Raw genomic sequence first — 23,455 nt, forward strand, 5'->3', positions numbered from 1 at the left:
CAAAAATCACCAAATTTGGAAAAGCGTAGGTAAAGCTTCAATTTCAAGACAAAATTATATCAATAAACCTTTATCAAACACTGCGCCAGTCTCGGTGCAATTTTCGGCGCACCGTAGTCACACACACTAAGTGCAAAATGTGTACGATGTGTATGGATATTTGACTATGAGTGTTTGTGTGTGTCGCTGTGACCAAAAAAAAAAAAGGGGGGGGGGGGGGGGGGGGGCACATGTTATGTTTCTGCAGGAAATAAGGGGAAAACTTTGGGCAAAATGCATTTTCCTTTTCAATTAGTGTGATTATTTTTCATGGGTCTAAAAATCACCAAAAAGTTACCAAAAATCACCAAATTTTGATTTGGTTACCAGGCTAAAATTTTGTCACCAAACAACTTCAAAAATCACCAAATTTCACCCTTTTTGGTTCCCGAAATCACCATCTGGCAACACTGGTCAGTGGCACCAGTCCAAGGAAACTAGCCGATCTCCTGAACAAGGATTTCAGTGGTACACATGGTAGATAATAATGATTTCGAAATCATAACTTAATTCAAAACACAATTTCTACATTGTTTGAAATCAAGTTAGATAAATAATTTTTTACTGACAAATCAATATATATATATTTTTAATTTGACCTCTTAAAGATAGTTATTGTTTATTTTAAAATTGTGCAATCTTATCAGCAACTACAGTGCACACATTATTCTCGGCTAACTTCTACATAATCCGCCTACCGCACACATGGGGATACGCTGAAGAATCGTATTACGTCGCATATCGAGGGCATTTCATAAGCCGTGTATCATGTATGATATCCATAATCATCGGTACCGGTAACTTGCGACTCCCAGCACAGTCGGAACGTTAGAAAATTGTGTCTGTATAGTATTCGACAATCCAGTATGTTGCCTAGCATCATCCGAAGAACAAGATCTCTGCCTCTTCAGGGCTACACTCAGGTAATTATTGGCACCACTTTGCAGCCAAACCCATGCCCAGTGCGTGGAGTGAAAGACCTTGCGCGTGGATGGATGGTAGTCCAGGCTAGAAGGCACCTAACCTTGTTTTTTGATATATACAATGTTTTTTGATGGTTTCTTGTCAATTCGAGGGTGCTGATTCCAAATCCGATTGATGCCACTCGCGTAACCTTGAGCATTTTCGGCAAAATGCAAAAATCCAAAATGGCCGCCAAATATGCTAATTTGGCCGTGATAATCACAATCATGTGCATTCTGTGACCAATTATTCTACCAAACTTTGTACATTTCTGTTCCTAGAGTTACTCCATGTGCATTTGCAAGAAAATTTTCATTTCATATAGTTTCATTTGGTATTTAAAGATCATTTTCAATTCAAAATGGACGCCATTCCTACGCTCATGTACAATATGAATGGCAAAAAGTATGCATGGAAATATATACCAAAATTACTGTATTTTCAGTTCCGTACCTATGCTGTTATAAAATGTTGCATGTGCAATACTAATATGATGGGTGCCACTTACAATATAGGGGGCCGACATACATTTTTATTCTTCTACATGCAAAAATTCAAAATGGTCGCCACTCTTATTCTCCTGTACAATATGAATGGCAAAAATATACGTGGAAATAGAAAACTAATTTGCTGTTTTTTTCTGACATGCAGCTACATAGTTTGTTAAGATTTAGTGCTGATCATTATCTGAAGGATGTTCTTAACAGAAAGTTTTTCTTTTGTGATGCAAAAGTCTCAATTTACCACATAAATTAGGATTTTCACTAGGAATTACGGATGGAGTTTCGAGCATTTAACAATCATAAACCTTGCGATGTTTAACACAATTTCAAATCTTTTATTTTGTTTCAACAAAGAATAATATATACTAAGTGCACCAAACACCACGCAAAAAACCAATAATGTACCATCATATTCTACAAGCAGCTTGAATATAAAAGTGTAATACTAACAAAACATAATTATTAAGAAGCATATCATTTATCAAGTGTTGAAAAAGCAAAGCTTCTATGCTTTCCCCTAAAACCATTATCAATAAGGTACAGAAAAATCATATACAGTACTGTAGAAATACATGATTGCGGACAAAAACATTAATGACAAAACTAACAACCCTTTACAATGTAGCTTTTTTTTCAGTTAGAAGTTGGGGGAGGGGGAGTCCTGAGGCAAGTTTTAAATGGATCATAACCTCCATCGCTTTGTTATGATATGATTTAGGAGTAACGCCTTGATATTATCGAGCAAACTTGATTTTCTTCATATTTACTGTCTTTAAAGATCTCTTTAATTGGATATTTGGCAGCAGGTGACATCAGCCCCAAATTTGCAAGATTCTCATGCTAAAGATACATATCAGTCCTGCAATTGCCTTAATTGCAACCACATCTGATTATGTTCAGTACTTCCTCATAGGGGTCAGAGGGTGATTTTTTTTTTGCCATAGAAACAGGATGAAGACATCAAAGACTTGCTTCACACCCTGTGAAGCCCTTTGGCTTTGTCGCCAGGCAAGAGACAGTGTTGTAGGTACACGTAACTTGGGAGGTATCAGAGATGACATCAGCCCAGCACCCTGTTTTGTATGGGGTCAAAGCTTTGAAGCGAAGGAGAGAAATCTATAATTTGGCTTGTGGGATTTCAAACGCATTGATGGTACAGTACGCGCAATAAGAAACGCCTCCGTCAATTTCGTTTTCCAACGAAAGTTCGTTATCGATCGAGTAGCAACGAAATTTGGACGAAATTTGGACGAAATTTCGTTATCGATCCAGTAGCAACGATTCTGACGCTTTGTGGACGCATTTCACGCACGACCGCCCGCTCAATTTCGTTCGGCAAATGCGTTGCTCGTTCGGAAAATGCGTGTTCGGAGCTCGGCAGTTTCGTCCAAATTTCGTTAAAAGCGTCCGTGATCCAAGGCGCACATGGAATACAGTACACACGTGTGTGGGTAGTGGCCACATCCACAGCCGCTAGCCGGCAAGAATCACTGCAAGATTAGACTCAACAAGTATATACTAGTAGTAGCACAGCGGTCGGGAATGAGAACAGTAGACAGGCGTGGAATTCACCTGATTCACATAATACTATTAAGAATGGTAACATGTATACATACATCGATGCCGTTTTCATTGAAGCAATTTGTAAAAGTTTTAGTTTCCCGTACCCTAGCTGTAATTACGGCCAAGGAGGTACCAGGCAAGCACCGTTAGCAGATTATTCACTGCATTTGTAAGTCACCTGATACATCACATGTTGGTATGCGGGCTGCATGTAACCAGGGAATGTGCACGTGTGGGAAAGGCGAGTGCGCCGTATGTGCGTCGCAATTGCCATGGCATGGCTCGCTCGGCTGAACGAAACAGAGATGTACGATACATGACAAGACCCAGTATAAGGCCTACTAATTGTTCACGTGTTGTTGTTTTTTTTTACAAGCAGAAAATAAACAACTGTTGATCATGAAATAGACTAAATTACCAATCAGAGATCATTCGGGTTCATAGTATTTAAGAGAAATCACGCAATTTTGGCGAGGGTGAACCCACAGGAACCCACAGGAACCTTATCGTAGAATGCCGACCAAAAAGAAAATGGTTTCACTAAAATTGCGTGTACGTAAAATCCATTTGAGTATAGAAAGAAAATTAACCCCCAAAAAGAGGAAAAAAGAAATTAGAAGGATTTGTTCGCCGTTATTAGGTCATTAAATATATTTTCTTTCTTCAGCAATTGCGCGTTACATTGCCCGTTTTTTTATTGAATCAGGGCCCTGTTGCATAAAACCCTTACCGCTGGACTTACCGCTCCTTTCTATGCGGTAAGTCTTAAATCAGCGGTAAATTTTATAATCATTGATGCTGACGGTAGTTACTATTGAAATTCAATGGTAAGTTTTATGCAACGGGCCCCAGAAAAGTAAAAAAAAAAAAATAATATTCAAAACAAGACAATTAATTCTTAGTTTGATATCGTTTATTTCTTTATTGGACAGAGAGATAATTCAAACGGTACGTGGAATTTTCAAAGCGACTAATTCAGACTGATTCTTAGTTTGACTTGGCTCTTTCTTTCTTTCTTTTTTTATTTTATTTTTTTTTTTGGGGGGGGGGGGGGGGGTTTGAGGTTCATGTTCGTTGTACCCATGCACCCATAAGGTTCATTAGGACGAAAATGAAACATTCAGATACACGCGACTTCCCTACACGAAAAATAGATGTTCGTAAATGTGATAGTCAAATTATGATTCATAATTCGAAAATGCACGAATGTTTGTGATTGGATAGGTGCGTTATTGTCGGATTAGCAAACCTTCGGAGTACTGTAGTATCGAGCCTGTTGTATTCAAGGATAAACGAACTTTTGAAATAATGAATTTTATATTCAGAGTAAGACAATAAGTTTAATTCTTATATACCTGTAGTTTGACATCGTTTATTTCCTGGTTGTGAAGCGGGAAGCGAGAGATAATTCTGAAAAGAAGTATATATACAGTCATGCAGACGGAACGTGAAATATTCAAAGCAGCTATGAGATTAAATCTTAAGTTGTTTATTTGTTTGTTTGATTGCTTGTTTGTTGTTATGCTCAAGCGTTGGTGTAATTATATATACATTTTTTTTTGGGGGGAGAGGCATTTTTGTAGTACCCAATGCACGTAAAGTTCGCTGATGCGAAAGTGATAAAATGTTCCGTAACACGCAAATTCCCTACACCTTGTAGATGTTCGTACCTAGTGTGAAAATAAAATGTATTACTATTATTTTGTTTCCCCCATTGTTCGATGGGTATAGCAAACCTTCGGAGTGTCAATCCTTTCGTTTTCGGATAAACGAACTTCCTTAACTCACAACACCATGTTTCAGAGTAACAAACTAGTCATTATTTTATTCGGGCATTGGGAATAGTTCAGGAATAAAATATAGAAGGGAGGAAAATCTTTAAGGCAAGAATTACGATGGATTCTTAGTTTGAAATCATTTATTCATTTCCGTGGTGTTCATTATTCCGAAAAAAAGAAAACGGGTGCGCTATTCCGATGGTTACGGCGTTATTTCGAATCCGAAACACGCATATTCCTTGTGCCTATCCATGTTTGTTGATTCGAAAATGTAATCATGCTGCGGGTAACTGCTATAGGGGGCCATATATTGTTTTATTTCTGTCTATTGTTATATTATTATTATCATTATTATTATTATTATTATTATTATTATCATTATTTTTATTATTATTATTATTATCGTCTTTAACATTATTAACCAATGTTTTGATTAACGAGCATTTTGTGGGCTGTTTTTTTTTTTTTTTTTTTTGGGGGGGGGGGGGGGGGGCATTGCCCGATTAGCAAACCTTCGGAGTGTCAATCCTTTTGTTTTCGGACGAACGAACTTCCTTACCTCAGAAGAAGAAATCAGTGTAACAAACTAGTCATTATTTTATTCGGGCATTGGGAATAGTTCAGGAAAGAAATATAGAAGGGAGGAATCCGAAACACGCATATTCCGTGTGCTTATACGTCATGTTTATTGATATGCTGCGGCTAAGGGCCTATTGGAGGTCGTTATACCTTTCGTTTGGTGTACGATTTCTTTCGTTTCATATCACTTTATTTGTTCCTTTCATATTCTGAAATATTTAAAGGTAATCTTTCAATTGCCTCGCACTGTGTATATATACATGCATTTTCGTAACGGCGATTTCGCGCTTTGCTGCAGTATTTCGAAGGGTATTTGATGCCAGCCGCTTCGGTGTGCTCTGTGGTAATGTTTATGTGGTTGTCAGGGAGGTTGTTGATACTTTGTCTGTTGACATTTATTTTCGTACAGGCATGGGCGGATCCAGGAATTCTGTACAGGAGGGGGGAGGGGCGCAACTAATATTTCTGGTGCCACTTCCGGGTTTCACTTCTATTTTTTTTTTTTCCACGATAAATAAAGGGGGCGTGCGCCTCATGCGCCCCCTCTGGATCTGCCACTGTTACGTGTTTATCTCGAGTGATGGTGATCGTGTTTCTAAATGTTTATAAAAAAAAGGACAAAATTATCCGAGTGATGCCTGATGATAGTGCAAGTGATGATAATCAACGATGCTGATGTAAAAGACGGCTTGCTGTGGATGCTGAGCGTACGTGCCCTTCGTGTATTTAAATAAGTTTTCCCTCTTTTACTCTTCTTTCCCCTCCCAAGAATGATAAAAAAAGAAAATACCTACACCTCACAACAAAAGGAACCACGTGTGAACAACCATCGTTAAGTTCAATCGAAATGTTCATTATTAGCAAAGAATAAGGGGAAAACACGAGTGACGGAAAATGATAGAAGCGACGAGATTGTCTTCTTGTGTATAATGCGGTCTCTTGGGATTGGAAAAACCCCACCCTCTCCCTTTGTGGAAATTTCCACAAAACCAGGTGCGTGCCAGACCCCAGGTGCCAGACGAAAGAATGCGCGCATTTGGTGTAGTATATCGATCGAAGAACTCGCGGGTGAGTTGAGTTAAAGGAATCATTGCAAAGATGTTCTGATGTTCTGGTTCCCGAACTGTAAAAAGGAATTGATTAATCACTCAAAAATGCAATCACAGATTTATATGAAAAGTCTCATATGCCTAGACAAATTCACTGAGATGTCCTATGTGATGCAGCCACCACCCGATTAAACGGCAAAATCATGACAATAAAATTTCACGCTCATCAAAACTGCCTATTACTTTTCATATGAATTTTGGTTATCAACACTCGTTCGTGGATTTGTTTGTTTGCATGTTTTGTGTGTATTATTCCTCGATCCTGAAAGACGTAATAATTATTCGCATCGAACGTAAACTGTTTACCGTAACTAAGCCTATGGCGCATTCGATCCATTCAACTTGCAGTAACCTTTAAGGCAGTACAACTGTAAGTAGCACATGGTGCATTCTTTTGAACCACGTGTTTCGCATATCGGCACATCCAAACACATTAGCGATCGTCCTTATGGCAAACTTTCCGATTACAGTCAGGGGAGAAGAAATCGTAATACTGTACATGTACTTACGAAAGTGATTATGCTTAAGATCAAATAAAATGAAGAAGTTTGAAAACAACTTGGCAACACTCAATCAAGTTTTGCATTCTCTCACACAAAAGCTCTCTTGAGAAAATGAAAGCATTCCCTCTCCCCTGCTAGATAATGGAAGTTTTCATTACTAGCCCAGCAAGTTTTGGGAGTGTACATGAATGTTTTTAGGATAGAGTCAAAAGGGACCTAAGTTTTCGATCATAGCAGAATCTTCGTCAGAAGCAAAATGGCAAATAGGCAGAAAAAGCAACCACACACATGTAAAGCGACTTCACACAACAAGAACAGTCAGGAACAGGCAAGGGACAAGGAACAAAGAAAACAAAAGGAGAGGGTAGGATGTCATGGGCAAGGAGCCCAACAGGTAAAGGGAGGGGGATTAGAGCAGGAGGATGGACAGACAAAAGGCAGGGGAAGGTTAGTAATGGTCGTGAGGGCCAGGGGGCAACCATTGAAGGAAAAGGATGAATATGGAGGCAACATCAAACAAGATAAGGAACAACAGAGAGACAAAGAAAGGTAAAGAGTGAAATAGCAACAGCAAAGGGGGGGGGGGGGTGAGCAAACAGCAAGCCCTAGGTAGGATCTGTACAAGTACCAAGAGGAGGCAACAAAATGAAAGTTAGAGTCAATCAACAAATGCAATTAACCATATCAAAGTATGGTAATATTAATACAGCAATAATGATGATATTGACAAAACAAATTAGAATAATCATTAAAGCACATAAAAAAGGGGGGGGGGGGACACAAAGTCCATGGGAGAGAAAATGTATACTTGCAAAGCAAGTATCAATAGGCAAATTAAATACGTTTCAAAGAGCTGAAATCACCTTTGATTTCAGCTGAAATCACCTTTGATTTATGATTTTACAAACAAGAATTTTCATCGCTTACTTATTTCTTTTATTACTTTAGTAATGTCATGATATTTCATGATGGTATGTGTTCTGTCTTTACATGGCAAGATAGGGTTTTTTTTTCCATCCAGGGTCAAAAGAAGAAAGTGATAGAAAGATAACTGAAAGGATAGAATGGAACACCTACTCAGCAGGCAACACTAAAACAGCCCCCAGGGCCAGGCCATGTCGTCAGTGTCACTCTCGTCTTAGATCATTACAGGCCTACATTGTACATGTATAGGCTACTCGTTTCGTACTCGTCATCGCCAACGTCATGATGGTCGGTCACACGAAATAAATTGCATCATCATAAGAGCTCTTATATCAACACCACTAGATAGTGTAGATTCATTATCATTATCACTATCATTCCAGTCGATCTCATCCACCGTGAAACCCTCAAAATCCTCAAAATCATCGTGGTTAATACTCTCACAAAACACATCTGTAAACGATTCAGACATCGCAGACCTAGCTACACATCTTGCACACAAAAATGAAATGGAGGTGGAAAACTACGATGAATACACAAAAAATATCGACGATGGCATTTTACCGTAGCAGAAAATACACAGAGTATCTTGCACCGGAAAAAAAAAATGGATGTGGAAAACTACGATGAGGAAAACTAGGGTGAAAACCCGATGCGTGAAGACGAACGATGAAGACACTTTACCGTAAAAATACTTACACGGAAACAAACGAGTGGGTACGATATTCTCGCACACACGAAGATAATCGACACATCGTTCAATCGAAAAACTCAACAAACACTCGAACAAAAACTCACCCCAAATTGTGGCAAACACGGTAATCACTTAATAAAAATGAGAAAAAATACTCTCTAAAGTATGATTGTACTCTGAAAAGAAAGGGATACAATGATACGAAAGCAAAAGAGAGAAAATGAGAGAAATGGACGGGAAACCTAGAGAACTTCGACGAAAGAAGAGCTAGCAATTCGCGATTAGAGCTAACTTTCCTGTGTGTGTGTGATCGCGTGTAAAGGGTTGAAAGCGTTGAAAGCGCTGAAAGCGTTGAATGCGTCCACAGCTTCGGAAAAGCGTTCGGGGATTTCGTTGAATTCGTTGAATTCGTCCAAAATCCGTCCATGAAGTCTGGACGCAAAAAGCGTTGAAAACGTCCCCGACGAAATCAACAACGAAAAAAGCGTTGGGACGAAATTTGGACGCACTTTCGTCGGGCGTTTTCTATTGCGCGTACTGTAGGTTGTTCGGGGGGGGGGCATGCCATGAAGCGTTTTGTCAGTTTTTTTTTAAAGCTGTTATAAGCTACTAAAGTCCTTGTATCTGATTGGCTGAGAGCAAATTTGTCAGACAAACTTGTCAGACAAAAGTTTCCCCTTGTAAGGCAATTGCAGGATTGCAGGGGTCGCGGAACCGAGGGTTGGGCAGCAACAGAGGTGGGGGCAAGCATGTGTAAAACAAGCCCCTTGACTGAAATGGACCCATTACACGTATATTCATCATGAATCTTCTGCGTTATATTAACATTGGTGAATATTCCATGATTCCACAACTCATCATTGAAGGAAAGGTGTGAGCAAAGTACTCATCTCCAGACAGAAAATGAGTCCCTTTTACAGTGGCAGCATCATATGCATCAATTCCATTACAATCTTAAGTGATTGCATTCCTAGAGAAAATACAAAATCATTCTTGGATATTTCAAAATTGGACTACTGTGGTGTGATGGACTTTCTGTTTACTATAATAAAATATAACAAATATAGTGGTACCACTAGCAATACTTTACCAAACTCTTTGTAATCCTCCAAACACACTTGTCCGTGCTGTTACATTTTAACCAGCCTTGGGCAAGTTGGGAAAATCATGCAAGCACAGAACCAGTGGTAAATCTTATCTACGATATACAGATAAGACAGAAGGTCATTTGTCATTTGTGTTTTCAAGCAAATCATATTTTGGGTTAACTTGGCAAAATGTGAGGCTTTTTTTTATTTCAGAGATTTGACGAAAGGAAGTGAGGTGGTCCCTTTGTTCCACTTTCCCCTGCCTCATGTTCTTTCTCGGATGAGGGGGTTGAAAAGTTTGTGTAATATCGCTTTTAGATAATGTAGAACAGAACAGTTATTTCGAAATTTCATTTGTGTTATCATCTAAGATTTAGCCTTTTAATTCAATAAACACAGTGAATATAATGATGTTGAACATCTCAAGGCAAATAAGTATCAAATGTTCATATCTAATAATTTCTGATAAATGATCTTGATGTTGGCGTCAATTTAAGATTTGGTGGGTTTTTCCCCAATTCCTAGGGGAAAAACCAGATTGAGATACAATGTAGCAAATTTGGATGTTTGCATCACAACTAAAACAGCTTTTTGTTATGTTAGTAACAACCTTCTGATTTATAATCAGCACCCAAATTGATAACAAGTGTAGCTGCGTGACAGAAAGCTAAAAAAAGAAAAAGAAAAAGAAAATTTGTTTATTGCCATGTGCATTTTGCCGTTCATATTGTAAAGAGGAATATTAGTGGCATCCATTTTGAAGTTTTGTTTTAAGAAGAAATAAGCCTTAAAACAATATATTTTCTGTTTGTTTATTTGTTTGTTTGTTTGCTTGTTTTGCTAGTGGCACTCATCAGATTTGCATTGCACATGCAACACTTTATAACAGCATAGGTACGGAACTGGAAATACAGTTAATTTGGTATATGTTTCCATGCATCCTTTTTCCATTCATATTGTACATGAGCATAGGAATGGCGGCCATTTTGAATGGGAAATGAGCTTTAAATGCCAAATGAAACTATATGAAATGAAAATTCTCTTGTAAATGCACTTAAAGTTGCTCTCGGAACAGAAATGTACAAAGTTTGGTGGAATAATTGGTCACAGAATGCACATGACTGTGATTATCACGGCCAAATTAGCATATTTGGCGGCCATTTTGGATTTTTGCATTTTGCCGAAAATGCTCAAGGTTACGCGAGTGGCATCAATCGGATTTGGAATCAGCACCCTCGAATTGACAAGAAACCATCAAAAAACATTGTATATATAAAAAAACAAGGTTAGGTGCACTTTCTATGGAGCCTAGCCTGGACTATGGGCCTACTTCAGCGATGGCGACACTCTATACCGCACCGCGGCTCTCGGCTGTGGCTGAGTTGAGCCGCACCAGCTCCAGCGACCCTACTACAGCGACCCAGCCCAGACTACCAACTGGTGACAACGTCCCGGGCGGCGTTAGCTTGAGTTTAATAGGGCTTATGCATGTGATTATTGTAGGTGATGCCTGATGTGAGTGACATAAAAAGAGTTTTGACTCTGAGTGATACACTGCAAGTGAGCGTCTTGGCTAGTAACGGCTAGGGGCGAGGCGAGGGAGGGTGCATGGCTAGGGTCAGTAGGGAGGTTTTTCCCTCATCATCGTGATCATGTACGTTGACCGTTGCGTTGTCGTAGGGAGCCTGACAATAACATTTGATGATAAATAGGGCAGGTGTAATCTGAAAAATGTTTGGAATAAGGTAGGCCGATGCGGTGTCTGTCTCTTCTCGTTGGGCTTCTAATATGATATATAATTATAATCGGCTCTATAAATCTAACGTAAATAACTAACATTGTCATTCATCGGTAGGCCTATGAGTACGATTGACTGTATTGTATTGTGCAATTGTGTGGGCGTGAGTTCCTTTGTACTGTGTGCGGTATTGTCATGTTTTGTGGCGCCTCACACATTGTTCACCGACTTGCATATTTAATCCCTCTGAGCAACATAGCGCGGGAGCACGTGGGCATACGTGGGAATCACGGGAGCTTCACGCACCCCCACAGGTTACCCCGAGCAGGACCCCGAGCAGCGCCCCGGGCGGGGTTACCCTGAACATGCTGAATCAACTCTAGTGGAACATAATCTAAACCTAATCTATTCGCAATTGATGTTCGCTCACCAATTCTATGATTAGTATGAATTAATTCGAAAAATTCAGCATTTTTTCTTGCACAGGTCTCACAAAATAACAGCTGCCTTGCAAAACACAGCACCATTCAAATCAACTACTGTAGTTGTGCGCATGTGCAGTTGTTGGTTTGAACGGCATTGCGTTTTGAAGGGCAGCTGCATGTATTATCACGCTGAATGAATTAATTCACTTGTTTGACTGTCTCAGTGTGTAATGAAACTATCACTTCCAGCTCTGATTTCTACTCTTTTTTTCCCCTCTTGTTTTGTTTCAGAGACTCCATCAGTGCCTGATCTCCCAGCAAGTCCGATGTGCGTCGAGTGGGGCGGTGAACACGGTCGTCCTCTTCGTGCCCCAGCAGGAGGCGTGGGTGGTAGAGAGGATGGGCAGATTTCACAAAGTTCTCCAACCAGTACGTCATCAAAATCATTCCATTTGTCCAGCATTTTCAGGAGCTTTAAGGAGTTGGTTGTGGTACATGAAAACTGTAGTCATCAAGGTGTTCTACTGGAACATACTTATCCCCTTTTTGTAACAGTACGTGCCAAGGCTATAGTCTTATGAAATGGAGAAATGTTTTTCACTGAGTGTAGGGTTAAGTCTTGGGTGAACAGTAATATTTATGTCCCGATTAGGAAGGGTTTTTGTGAAGTCATACATTGTACATGTATGTCATGCTCTTCTCTTGTTTTCTGTTTGTTTTCTTAAGCATGACTTTGGGTACTTATCTCTTCTGTACAAGTACAAAAATGTTGTACCTTTACTTCAGACTTGTAAGATGCTGGTCCACTGCTTTTAAAGTCAGTTGAAGTTTGGTTCATATTCAATGCTTTGTGTGAAATACATACATGTATATATATATCAATGGCAAATTTTCCAAAAAAATGTACAGCACCTTCTTGATATGAAACATATGTAAACAAGGTGTTACGTAGTAGGGCAAGTTGGTTTAATAGTGGTATTCCAAAATTGAGAGTAACTTGCACCTCATTGCCAAAAGCAAAACAAAGCAAAAAAAAAGAAAGAAATTAAAGCATAACAGAAACTGAGTATGATATTAATGATATCTTCTCCTTCCTTGGTAGTTTATGAAATATGGATGGAAAGATTGATTCTTAAATTGATTTCTCAATCAGACATAATTTTCAGTTAAAGAGCAAAGTTCACCATAAAATAGAATTAAAGCTTCTCATCTGGACAAGAGTTTTGTTTGTTTGTTTGTTTGTTTGTTGCTGTTTTGTTGCTTTGTTGTTTTTGCCTGCCAGATAGCAAACTTTGGTAGCCCAGGCCCAGTGAGCATGTGGATTTGCAACAGGAGGGAAATATATCACCCCATGTACAGCACCAGCAGCCTCTCTGTTCAGCATTATGTCTGTCATATCAGTATTTCCATGGTTGCAAGATGTCTGTCATACCAAGCTCTGCTTTTAATATTCTCACTATCATGACAGGGTCTAAACTTGCTGATTCCAGTCCTGGACAGAATAAAGTACGTCCAGAGCCTGAAAGAGATTGCAATCGACATTCCAGAACAGAGTGCCGTGACAAATGGTAAGGAGATAATGGTTCTCATCATAAAATAGATAATCTTTGTTACATTCTTATCCCAGTAGTTTTATTCATTCACTATGCTGGTTATATACATGTATGTATATATGTATGTATGTATGTACATGTATGTATGTATGTATGTATATGTATGTATGTATGTATTATTATTATTTTTTTAGATCTAATTGGGCTACTCCTACTATCTATGTGATACACACTGTAATAGGGTGTTAATTCAAATAGGAGGTAATATTGCTTACCTGTGATGTTGCTGCTTTGGCTTTTTGAAATTTTTGCTTTGACATTGATTGCACATTATTTGCATTCAAAACAGATTTTCATTCAGTTAATGGGAGGGAAGTGGGAATCTCAAAATAAAGAAAGTGCACAAAGCACTGAGTTTCTTCCTTAAAAAATTATCAAATATTTATGTAACTACATGTATTCCACAATCAACATGACAGTGTATTAAAGTGGAAACAACTTTGTATCTGCAGTAATTCCATTGCATTGTCCAATATATGCACCTAGCTTTTTGCATTTTGTGTAATGATAATCCCCCCCCCCCATATCTGATGGGGGGGGGGGGGGAGATAACAAAAAACCAAAAACAAAACTATGCAGGATATTGTTTGAAGACTGGACTGCCTATGTGCTTTAATACTGATAAAAATGTCTTCTGTCCATATAGATAATGTGACATTGAGAATTGATGGAGTGCTTTATCTGAGGGTCATCGATGCATACAAGGTATGGCTCATAGATATGACAGAGAAATCTACGTGATTAGTTACTGATTATGTGCTTTCATTCCAAGAGCAGCTCTGCCTCCATCCTGTTCGAAGAGATAATTGTTTCTTTATTTTTCTGAGAATTTAACAAGAACATTATGTCATTTACTTGTTAGTTTATGTGAGCACTACTTCTGCTCTGTATATGAGATGAATTTGATTTTTCTGGATAGGTATTATCGTACATAGGGAAAGAATGAAATTTGGTGCGAAAGTGTTTGAATGTGCTGATGGTGTATTAAAACAATGTAATAATTAAACTGTGGGTGCCAAATTATTGGTTAACCCGTTAAGGACAGGCTGATTTTGCTACAATACGCATTTCCCATAGACTCCCGCCCAAGTATACTTGGGACTCGTCCTCAACGGGTTTTAACCAGTGATTAATGGTTCCAGCTTTGATGGTTGTTAATGTGTGGGTTGATAAGGATCCTACTCCTCCTGATGGGATCTAAGGGTGTTGTGAAGTATTCATGTACATACAAAAATTGTGTTTCTGGCAAGAGGAAAAGGAGTGACGTACTGTTTGCAAATCCTGCCATCTTGAAACGCAGGCAAGCTACGGAGTGGAGGATCCAGAGTATGCAGTGACACAGCTGGCCCAGACCACCATGAGGTCAGAGATCGGAAAGATCTCACTGGATCACGTCTTCAAGGAACGCGAGTCACTGAACATTAACATTGTCGGTGAGTGTTAAACATGATAATGTAAGAGAGAATATGGCCATTCATTTTGTTTGTTTGTTTCTTCACCACCTTTTTTCTTCCCATTGGCTCACTGCAATATCTTCTCACTGTCAACATATCACTTTTTGTCCCCGCCGAACGAGTTCGAGCAGGGGACTATGAAACGGGCTCCGTACGTGTGTGTATCCGTCCGTCCGTGTGTCCGTCCGTGTGTCCGTCCGTGTGTCCGTGTGTGCGTCCGTGTGTGATCAAAATCTTCAATTTGCTACTTCTCTGTCATTTATGAGCCAATTTTGATTCTGTTTGCTTTATATGATAGCACTACATGGGAGCTTTGAAACTTCTACACAGAATTTCAGTCGTGACCTTTGACCTTGACCTTTGACCTATATTGTACATTTTGCTACAAAATGCTACTCCTTCGCCATTTCTAACCCGATTTCGATTCCGTTTGCTTTATATGATGACACTAGGTGAGGGCTTCAAAACTTCTACACAGAATTTTGACCTTTGACTTCTTTGACCTTTGACCTTGATTTTTGACCTATATTGTACATTTTGCTACAAAATGCTACTCCTTCGCCATTTCTAACCCGATTTCGATTCCGTTTGCTTTATGTGATGGCACTAGGTGAGGGCTTCAAAACTTTTACACAGAATTTTGACCTTTGCCTTCTTTGACCTTTGACCTTGATTTTTGACCTATATTGTACATTTTGCTACAAAATGCTACTCCTTCGCCATTTCTAACCCGATTTCGATTCCGTTTGCTTTTTGTGATGGCACTAGGTGAGGGCTTCAAAACTTCTACACAGAATTTTGACCTTTGCCTTCTTTGACCTTTGACCTTGATTTTTGACCTATATTGTACATTTTGCTACAAAATGCTACTCCTTCGCCATTTCTAACCCGATTTCGATTCCGTTTGCTTTATGTGATGGCACTAGGTGAGGGCTTCAAAACTTCTACACAGAATTTGACCTTTGCCTTCTTTGACCTTTGACCTTGATTTTTGACCTGTATTGTACATTGGCTACAAAATGCTACTCCTTCGCCATTTCTAACCCGATTTCGATTCCGTTTGCTTTATGTGATGGCACTAGGTGAGGGCTTCAAAACTTCTACACAGAATTTTGACCTTTGCCTTCTTTGACCTTTGACCTTGATTTTTGACCTATATTGTACATTTTGCTACAAAATGCTACTCCTTCGCCATTTCTAACCCGATTTCGATTCCGTTTGCTTTATGTGATGGCACTAGGTAAGGGCTTCAAAACTTCTACGCAGAATTTTGACCTTTGCCTTCTTTGACCTTTGACCTTGATTTTTGACCTATATTGTACATTTTGCTACAAAATGCTACTCCTTCGCCATTTCTAACCCGATTTCGATTCCGTTTGCTTTATGTGATGGCACTAGGTGAGGGCTTCAAAACTTCTACACAGAATTTTGACCTTTGCCTTCTTTGACCTTTGACCTTGATTTTTGACCTATATTGTACATTTTGCTACAAAATGCTACTCCTTCGCCATTTCTAACCCGATTTCGATTCCGTTTGCTTTATGTGATGGCACTAGGTGAGGGCTTCAAAACTTCTACACAGAATTTTGACCTTTGCCTTCTTTGACCTTTGACCTTGATTTTTGACCTATATTGTACATTTTGCTACAAAATGCTACTCCTTCGCCATTTCTAACCCGATTTCGATTCCGTTTGCTTTATGTGATGGCACTAGGTGAGGGCTTCAAAACTTCTACACAGAATTTTGACCTTTGCCTTCTTTGACCTTTGACCTTGATTTTTGACCTATATTGTACATTTTGCTACAAAATGCTACTCCTTCGCCATTTCTAACCCGATTTCGATTCCGTTTGCTTTATGTGATGGCACTAGGTGAGGGCTTCAAAACTTTTACACAGAATTTTGACCTTTGCCTTCTTTGACCTTTGACCTTGATTTTTGACCTATATTGTACATTTTGCTACAAAATGCTACTCCTTCGCCATTTCTAACCCGATTTCGATTCCGTTTGCTTTATGTGATGGCACTAGGTGAGGGCTTCAAAACTTCTACACAGAATTTTGACCTTTGCCTTCTTTGACCTTTGACCTTGATTTTTGACCTGTATTGTACATTGGCTACAAAATGCTACTCCTTCGCCATTTCTAACCCGATTTCGATTCCGTTTGCTGTATGTGATGGCACTAGGTGAGGGCTTCAAAACTTTTACACAGAATTTTGACCTTTGACTTCTTTGACCTTTGACCTTGATTTTTTACCTATATTGCACATTTTGCTACAAAATGCTACTTCCGGCGGGGACATGTATTACGCACCGCGTAATTTCTACTTTTCCTTGTTCTCACCTTGTTATTTCATGAATAGTAAGAGGCTTTGAGGGTGAATATAATGATAACTAAAAAAGTGAGGTCTTTGATATAGCCACTCACTGCTAAAGGACTCTGTCTTTTAGAGATCTGAAGTCTGCGGAGATGTAATGAGGACCAGGGGTGGTATTCTGAAAATCTTCCTAAGTTTCTTCATAAGTTTCTTCCTAAGTCAGAAACTTAGGAAGTGCTTAGGAGAGACAGAATTGGTATTCTGAAATTTCTTCCTAGGCACTTCTTATTGCAAATTAGGCCATCCTTATTCCCTACCACGTACTTTCTTAAGCCAATACGAAATGCCGTATCATAAGGAACCAGCCAATGACAATTGCATATTACTTTGACGTAGGGTCAAATACACATGTGTGCGGCATGTCCCCTTTCTCAAGCTCATTTCGCGCATCAAAGTACATGTGTGCGCAGTGAATGACAAGCGCGCCTATCACGATGTTTGCAGCTTGCTAAATATTCTTAAACGTACTTAGGACAGGGGTGGAGCTTTCCTAAATATCTTCCTAAATTTCTTTCGTAAGTGCATTCTAGAATACCAACTTCTTCCTAAATCAGAAATTTGCATATTACCGCCCCCTTCCTAAGTTTCTTCCTAAGTCTAGGAAAAAAACCTAGGAACAGACTTATGAAGAAACTTAGGAAGATTTTCAGAATACCACTTAGGAAAGAATCCTGACTTAGGAAGAAATTTCTTCCAAGGAAGGATTGGAGAATACCACCCCAGAAGTACAATATTTGCAGAAAAGTAACTCAGCATTATTTATTCCACGAAACACTCAATGGCCCAGATATGAATAAAAACCTTAGAATAACAAGCCAGAAATCATATATTGAGAGTAACCACATTGTTTTGTTGGCCACTTACATCCGTGTCTCAAACATTCATGATGAATATTCATAGTGGTAATGCACATTCATGACAGATGTATTTTCCCCTCATTGTGTTCTGCAACAGAGGCCATTAACAATGCAGCTATGGACCAGTGGGGCATCAAATGTCTCCGGTATGAGATAAAGGACATTGAACTTCCATCAAAGGTCAAAGAGGCCATGCAGATGCAGGTCGAGGCGGAGAGACGGAAGAGGGCAGTAGTCCTTGAATCAGAAGGTAAATCAAACACTAGAAAATATCTTATTTATCAATTATGCAAACCCAAAAGCTGTAGATAAATATAAGGAAACAGCCATCGTTGCTGAAGTCCACTTAAGTTTTCACAATATTCTTAGTTGGTAGGACCTAATACCATGCCATTCAAAGTACACACTCTGTTTCAAACTTCTTGTGGTGATAAGCTCTGTCCACAATCGCAGAAGCCATTCAAAGTACACACTTCGATTTTAAAATGGTACCATTCATCAGTGTCCCGCGTGACTCAAACCTTGCAGAGACAGACCATAGAAGGAGCATGTACTGTTACTTTTGTTATGGCTGTTTGAATTTAATGGTTGCAGCTGAATCACAGAAATGCACCGTTTTATTTTTCTTGTTTCTTCGCATGCGTAGCTGTCTTTTTTTAGGTGTATTTTAAATGTGCTATGACAATGAGAGTCGGCAGTTGGACTGATCTTGTCACAAATACACAAAGCAGGGACTTCAGACTGCAACGACAATTTTGTTTCAAACTTCTTGTGGTGATAATGTCACATTGATTACTCAGTAGTGATAGTGTTATTGTGACTGCTTCCTCCCTACCCAGGTATACGTGAGTATGAAATCAACGTGGCGGAGGGTAAGAAGAGTGCCACTATTCTGGCGTCGGAAGCCATCAAGCGGGAGCAAATCAACCGGGCAGAGGGAGAGGCAACGGCCATCGTGGCCAAGGCAAATGCTCGTGCCAAAGCACTGTCCACAATCGCAGAATCCATGGGTGCCCAGGTACGCAAAGCCACTTTTAATCTTAATAATAAATAATAATAATGTACATTTATATAGCGCTTATTACAGTAGTTTCTTAGCGCTTAACATTTAAATCTTAAATTAATACATGTATAAGGATTATGAAAAACAAAATAAATTATATAACATTACGTTACATAATATTACATTAAATTACGTTATATTACATTACATTGCATGACATTATAATAAGTAATCTTGAAGTGTAAAAGACCCTGTTCGCACTTGAAAAATAAGTGTAGTTGAAACATGATCATCCCTTATATGAAAATTTTAAGAAGAACAAGTGCTAGACTGTAAAGCAACTTTCTGCTGATCAGCGGCACTTCTGTAGATTTTTAGGGATCGGTATTCTTGTATAAAGGCTGTTATGTCCAGTGCACCTGCACCCACCAACAGTCCGGCTTCATTTGCATTGAATTATACAGCATGAGAAAAAAACAATTGTCAGGATTGAAGTAACATGATGCAAATATCAGAGTAAGTGGAAATTGTGAGCAAAATCAGGCAATGAAAGTTTGTATTCATTGGTAGTCACAAAACGCCAAACATTATAAGACTTTCTGTGATTTCGTGAAAAAAAAGAGAACTCCTGGGGGGGTGTTTCATCAACGTTTGTCAGTGCTGACAACTTGAATCACCATAGTAACAGTCAGTGACCAGAGCATCTCAGCCAATCAAAACCAAGGATTTTGCTGAAATTGTCAGCGCTGACAAACATTGATGAAACACCCCCCTGGTTTGAATGTGCTAGTCCCTTTGATGTGTCATAAATAAGCAGACTGAGAAATTTCTTTCTCTCGAGAAAGGAAAAGAACAAATACCGGAACAGTGTATCATTCATGGAGAAAAGAAAACATTACACAGAGCACAACCCTAACAATAGAATTAAAATCCTCATTGTATTTTGTATGATATTTTTTTTTTCAAGTATTTGTGCCAGTTTTGCTGCTCTCTTCTTTCCAGGTGGACCCCTTCTCTTCGGTCAAGTTAAAACAAACCAGCAAATGGTTGTTACAAACACGTCAAATGTTGATTGTTCAACGTACAAAAATACAATGATGATAAAGAGATAACCTTTTGGTATGTTTATCTTGTGCCCACAGGATGGCAAAAATGCAGCTAATCTGGTAGTCGCAGAGCAGTACGTGGCAGCCTTCAGTAACCTAGCAAAGACAACAAATACGATACTACTTCCATCCAACGCTGGTGACATCAGCAGCATGGTTGGGCAGGTATGTCATTTGACACAGTGTACATTGTATTAAACACAGTATATGTTATGCCACTGTGTACATCACTGTAACACTGTGTGTGTAATAGGACACAGTGTGTATGACAGATACAATGGCCATCGTTGTAACACAGTGTATGTCATGTGACACAGTGAAAGTTGTGATGTATTGTCCATTATTTGACTCAGGGTGTGTCATGTCACACTGTGTTACTTGTATGTATAAAATCATCTTAAAACTAGAAATGTCGCTACGGCGACTGGTGTATGCCTCCGCCATAATGCATGGTTCTCCTAATAGGTCTATAGTACAATGTCTTGACAATGTGTGATGACAGTTTCACACAATTGGCAAAATATTAAAATGACAGGTTTGCCACAAATGTGCTGAATGTTCACTTTCCTAGAACTAGGTTCAATTGGATGAATGATTAAAACGTCAGAGTGCAGGTATTTGGGGGAACTGATGATTTTTACTTGACTTTTGACCCTTTTATAAGTTTATTCATTGAGTAATTTTCAAGGTATTGAGAAAAAGTATAATTTCAGTATCAAATGGTAAAATAGTATTATCTTAACCTGGCCTTTGACCTTTGACCACACAGTTCCAAAGAGAATCACTGTTAGGTAGAACATGCATAAATATGTAAGTTTCATGATAATACCTTGAGTTACTTTTGAGATATGGAGGAAGAAGTGCAATTTAGCACTTTCACTTGACCTTTGACCTTTTGACCTTTGACCTTTGGCAAGAAACTTCCCACAGAATATATATTGGGTTATACATACATAAATCAAGTTTTAAAAAAATCCTTCAGGCATTGCATAAATATAAGGAAAGTAGTGATATTTTGAGGAGTTGACCTTGACCTTTGACCCCCTGACCTTTGACCCATGACCCCCAACTTCCCTAGATAATCACTGCCCATCGGTACATGCATATATACTAAGTTCCATGAAGATACCTCGAACCATTTGCGAGATATGGAGAAAAACATGAAATTTCAACCTTTTTTTCACAAAATAACCTGTGACCTTTGACCTTTGACCCCGTGACCCTAAAATCCAAATAGAGTATTATCCCCCCAGGATATACCCTCATACCAAGTTTGATGCAAAACCACTGCACGGTTCTTGAGATATCGGCAAAAACAAAACGGGACGGACGTACGGACGGATGGACGGACGATCCGAAAACATAATGCCTCCGGCCACTTCGTTGGCGGAGGCATAAAAAAACCACACTAAGCTTTATGACTGAAAACGTGAAAAGATGAGGACATAAAAAATCACTTTCACAAAATTACACCTCATTACTATGCTTGTGCTAAAAAAAAAATATGATAAGTAATAAAAAATGCTATCAAGAATTATTCAAATGGAGAATACATAGTAATCTTGTCAGTGTTAACTCTTTCTTATTCTCTTTGTGACTTTTTAGGCAATGGCAATATATGGCAATCTGTCCAAACAACAAACACTGCAGCAGGAGCCGATGGAGGAGGAAGACCCCGCCTCTCTGGAGGAGGTCCACCCCACCCAGGAGATTGACAGGTTTGCCGTCACACGAGGGGCAAGCAGCATCGCGGGAGACGACAAATTGAAATCAAGATCAGAACACACAGATGTTGACAAGAAGTCATAGCAGCGGCATGCTGTTCCCATGTTTACTCGTTATCTGCGTATATTTATGTGAGAAATACAGTGATTCTTGCACGGAAGTGAAAGTTTGAAATGACCGATCGACTTCATGATGATGAGGCTCTTATGTGACAAGAATGAGGGGCCCAAGAAAAGTCAAACTCAAAGATAACTGTTTTGTTATAGAAATACATGTAGAACCAAATCCAAAGTTTTGTATTAATCATGTTAATGAGTCAATGAAAGGCTTTTTAATATGTATTGTTTTGCTAGCTTTATTAGGCCAGTTCCCATGGTGCTTTTGCACTTCCACTTGTAGAAACAAGTCCAAGAGATCATAATTTCTCTGTTGTACAATCTCACCGTTTCTCAAAATTTCAGATTCAAGGAAATGATCAAGTATATTTAGCGTCACATTCACTCTGCCAAGCAATCCAATGAGTCAACAATACCTCAAACACCATTTGGAATGTTATAGGAATTATGAGAATGTACTTGAGATCAGTCAACTTGACATATTCTTTAAACATGATGTGTATGTCTAGGACAAGCAGCCACTGAAATGCTGTGTATACCACAACCACCATATTTATATGAGAGACTGTCATTGCCTTGATGTCATGTTTTGTTTTGTTTTGCTTTGTTCTGTTCTGTTTTAGGGCGAGGGGGAGGAAATGGAAGAGCATAACACTTTGGAGCAGAGCTTTGTTTAAAAATCAAATATGTTGTCTTAATATCTGGCTCGTGTCATAAACATGCTAAAAATTATTCATGGTTGTGATTGATTTAAAATCAACGTCATTGTGTTGATGCCTTAAAATTGGCTCATGTCATTAACATCTGCTGAAGACCCTTCATGGTTGTGGTATGATGTTCTTCGCACTAAAAAGACCTCTAGCTCATTGCTCCTACATAAGTATGGTTTAGTGACATTTGGGGTGCTCTTTTCAAACAAAGGCAAATTTTCATCATGAAAGATATTAAGCCATTCGAAAGATCTACAGTGAATATCACAAATAAATGTTACATAACATGAACTGTCTGCAAAATATTACTGCATATATTTTTTTCGGGGTGGGGAGTGGTGGGGGTTCATATGTGCTATTCAAATTATCTTCTACATTACAAACTGTAATCAGTGTGCTTTATCAATTTTCTTGGCAAAGCATAGATGCATTATCACACACTCTCAGTGAAGTGAGTGCACAAAGCTTTTGAAACAATACTACTTTACTTTGCAGGCTGTACAGTAGACTTCCACAATGATTTGTCTCTATTTCCATGAACGGTAAAATGTCATTGTCGCATGCATTTGCCACTCAAAGGTTCAGA

General features: G+C 38.9%; 1 protein-coding gene across 1 annotated transcript; it reads left to right on the forward strand.

Annotated features, from left to right (window-relative positions):
- The first annotated feature begins 840 nt into the window (after positions 1 to 840).
- Positions 841 to 23,087, forward strand: LOC139738505 (stomatin-like protein 2, mitochondrial). The gene is made up of 9 exons (XM_071649130.1): positions 841 to 962; positions 12,198 to 12,335; positions 13,375 to 13,474; positions 14,166 to 14,224; positions 14,820 to 14,952; positions 18,307 to 18,459; positions 19,049 to 19,227; positions 20,355 to 20,483; positions 21,924 to 23,087. The coding sequence occupies exons 1-9, from the start codon at positions 906 to 908 to the stop codon at positions 22,125 to 22,127; spliced, it is 1,152 nt and encodes a 383-aa protein (XP_071505231.1). The 5' UTR covers positions 841 to 905; the 3' UTR covers positions 22,128 to 23,087.
- The last annotated feature ends 368 nt before the right edge of the window (positions 23,088 to 23,455 follow it).

This window comes from Diadema antillarum, unplaced genomic scaffold (assembly GCF_040938485.1).
Source record: "Diadema antillarum isolate AM-2024a unplaced genomic scaffold, OU_Dant_1.0 seq00000746_RagTag, whole genome shotgun sequence".
NCBI lineage: Eukaryota > Metazoa > Echinodermata > Echinoidea > Diadematoida > Diadematidae > Diadema > Diadema antillarum.

Bases quoted from the DNA above. Each gene is read 5' to 3' on its own strand.
- LOC139738505 (XM_071649130.1), top strand. From the start codon at position 906: ATGTTGCCTAGCATCATCCGAAGAACAAGATCTCTGCCTCTTCAGGGC. The intron at 18,460-19,048 runs GTAAATCAAACA...CTCCCTACCCAG, and splicing joins AGTAGTCCTTGAATCAGAAG to GTATACGTGAGTATGAAATC. The intron at 20,484-21,923 runs GTATGTCATTTG...GTGACTTTTTAG, and splicing joins TCAGCAGCATGGTTGGGCAG to GCAATGGCAATATATGGCAA.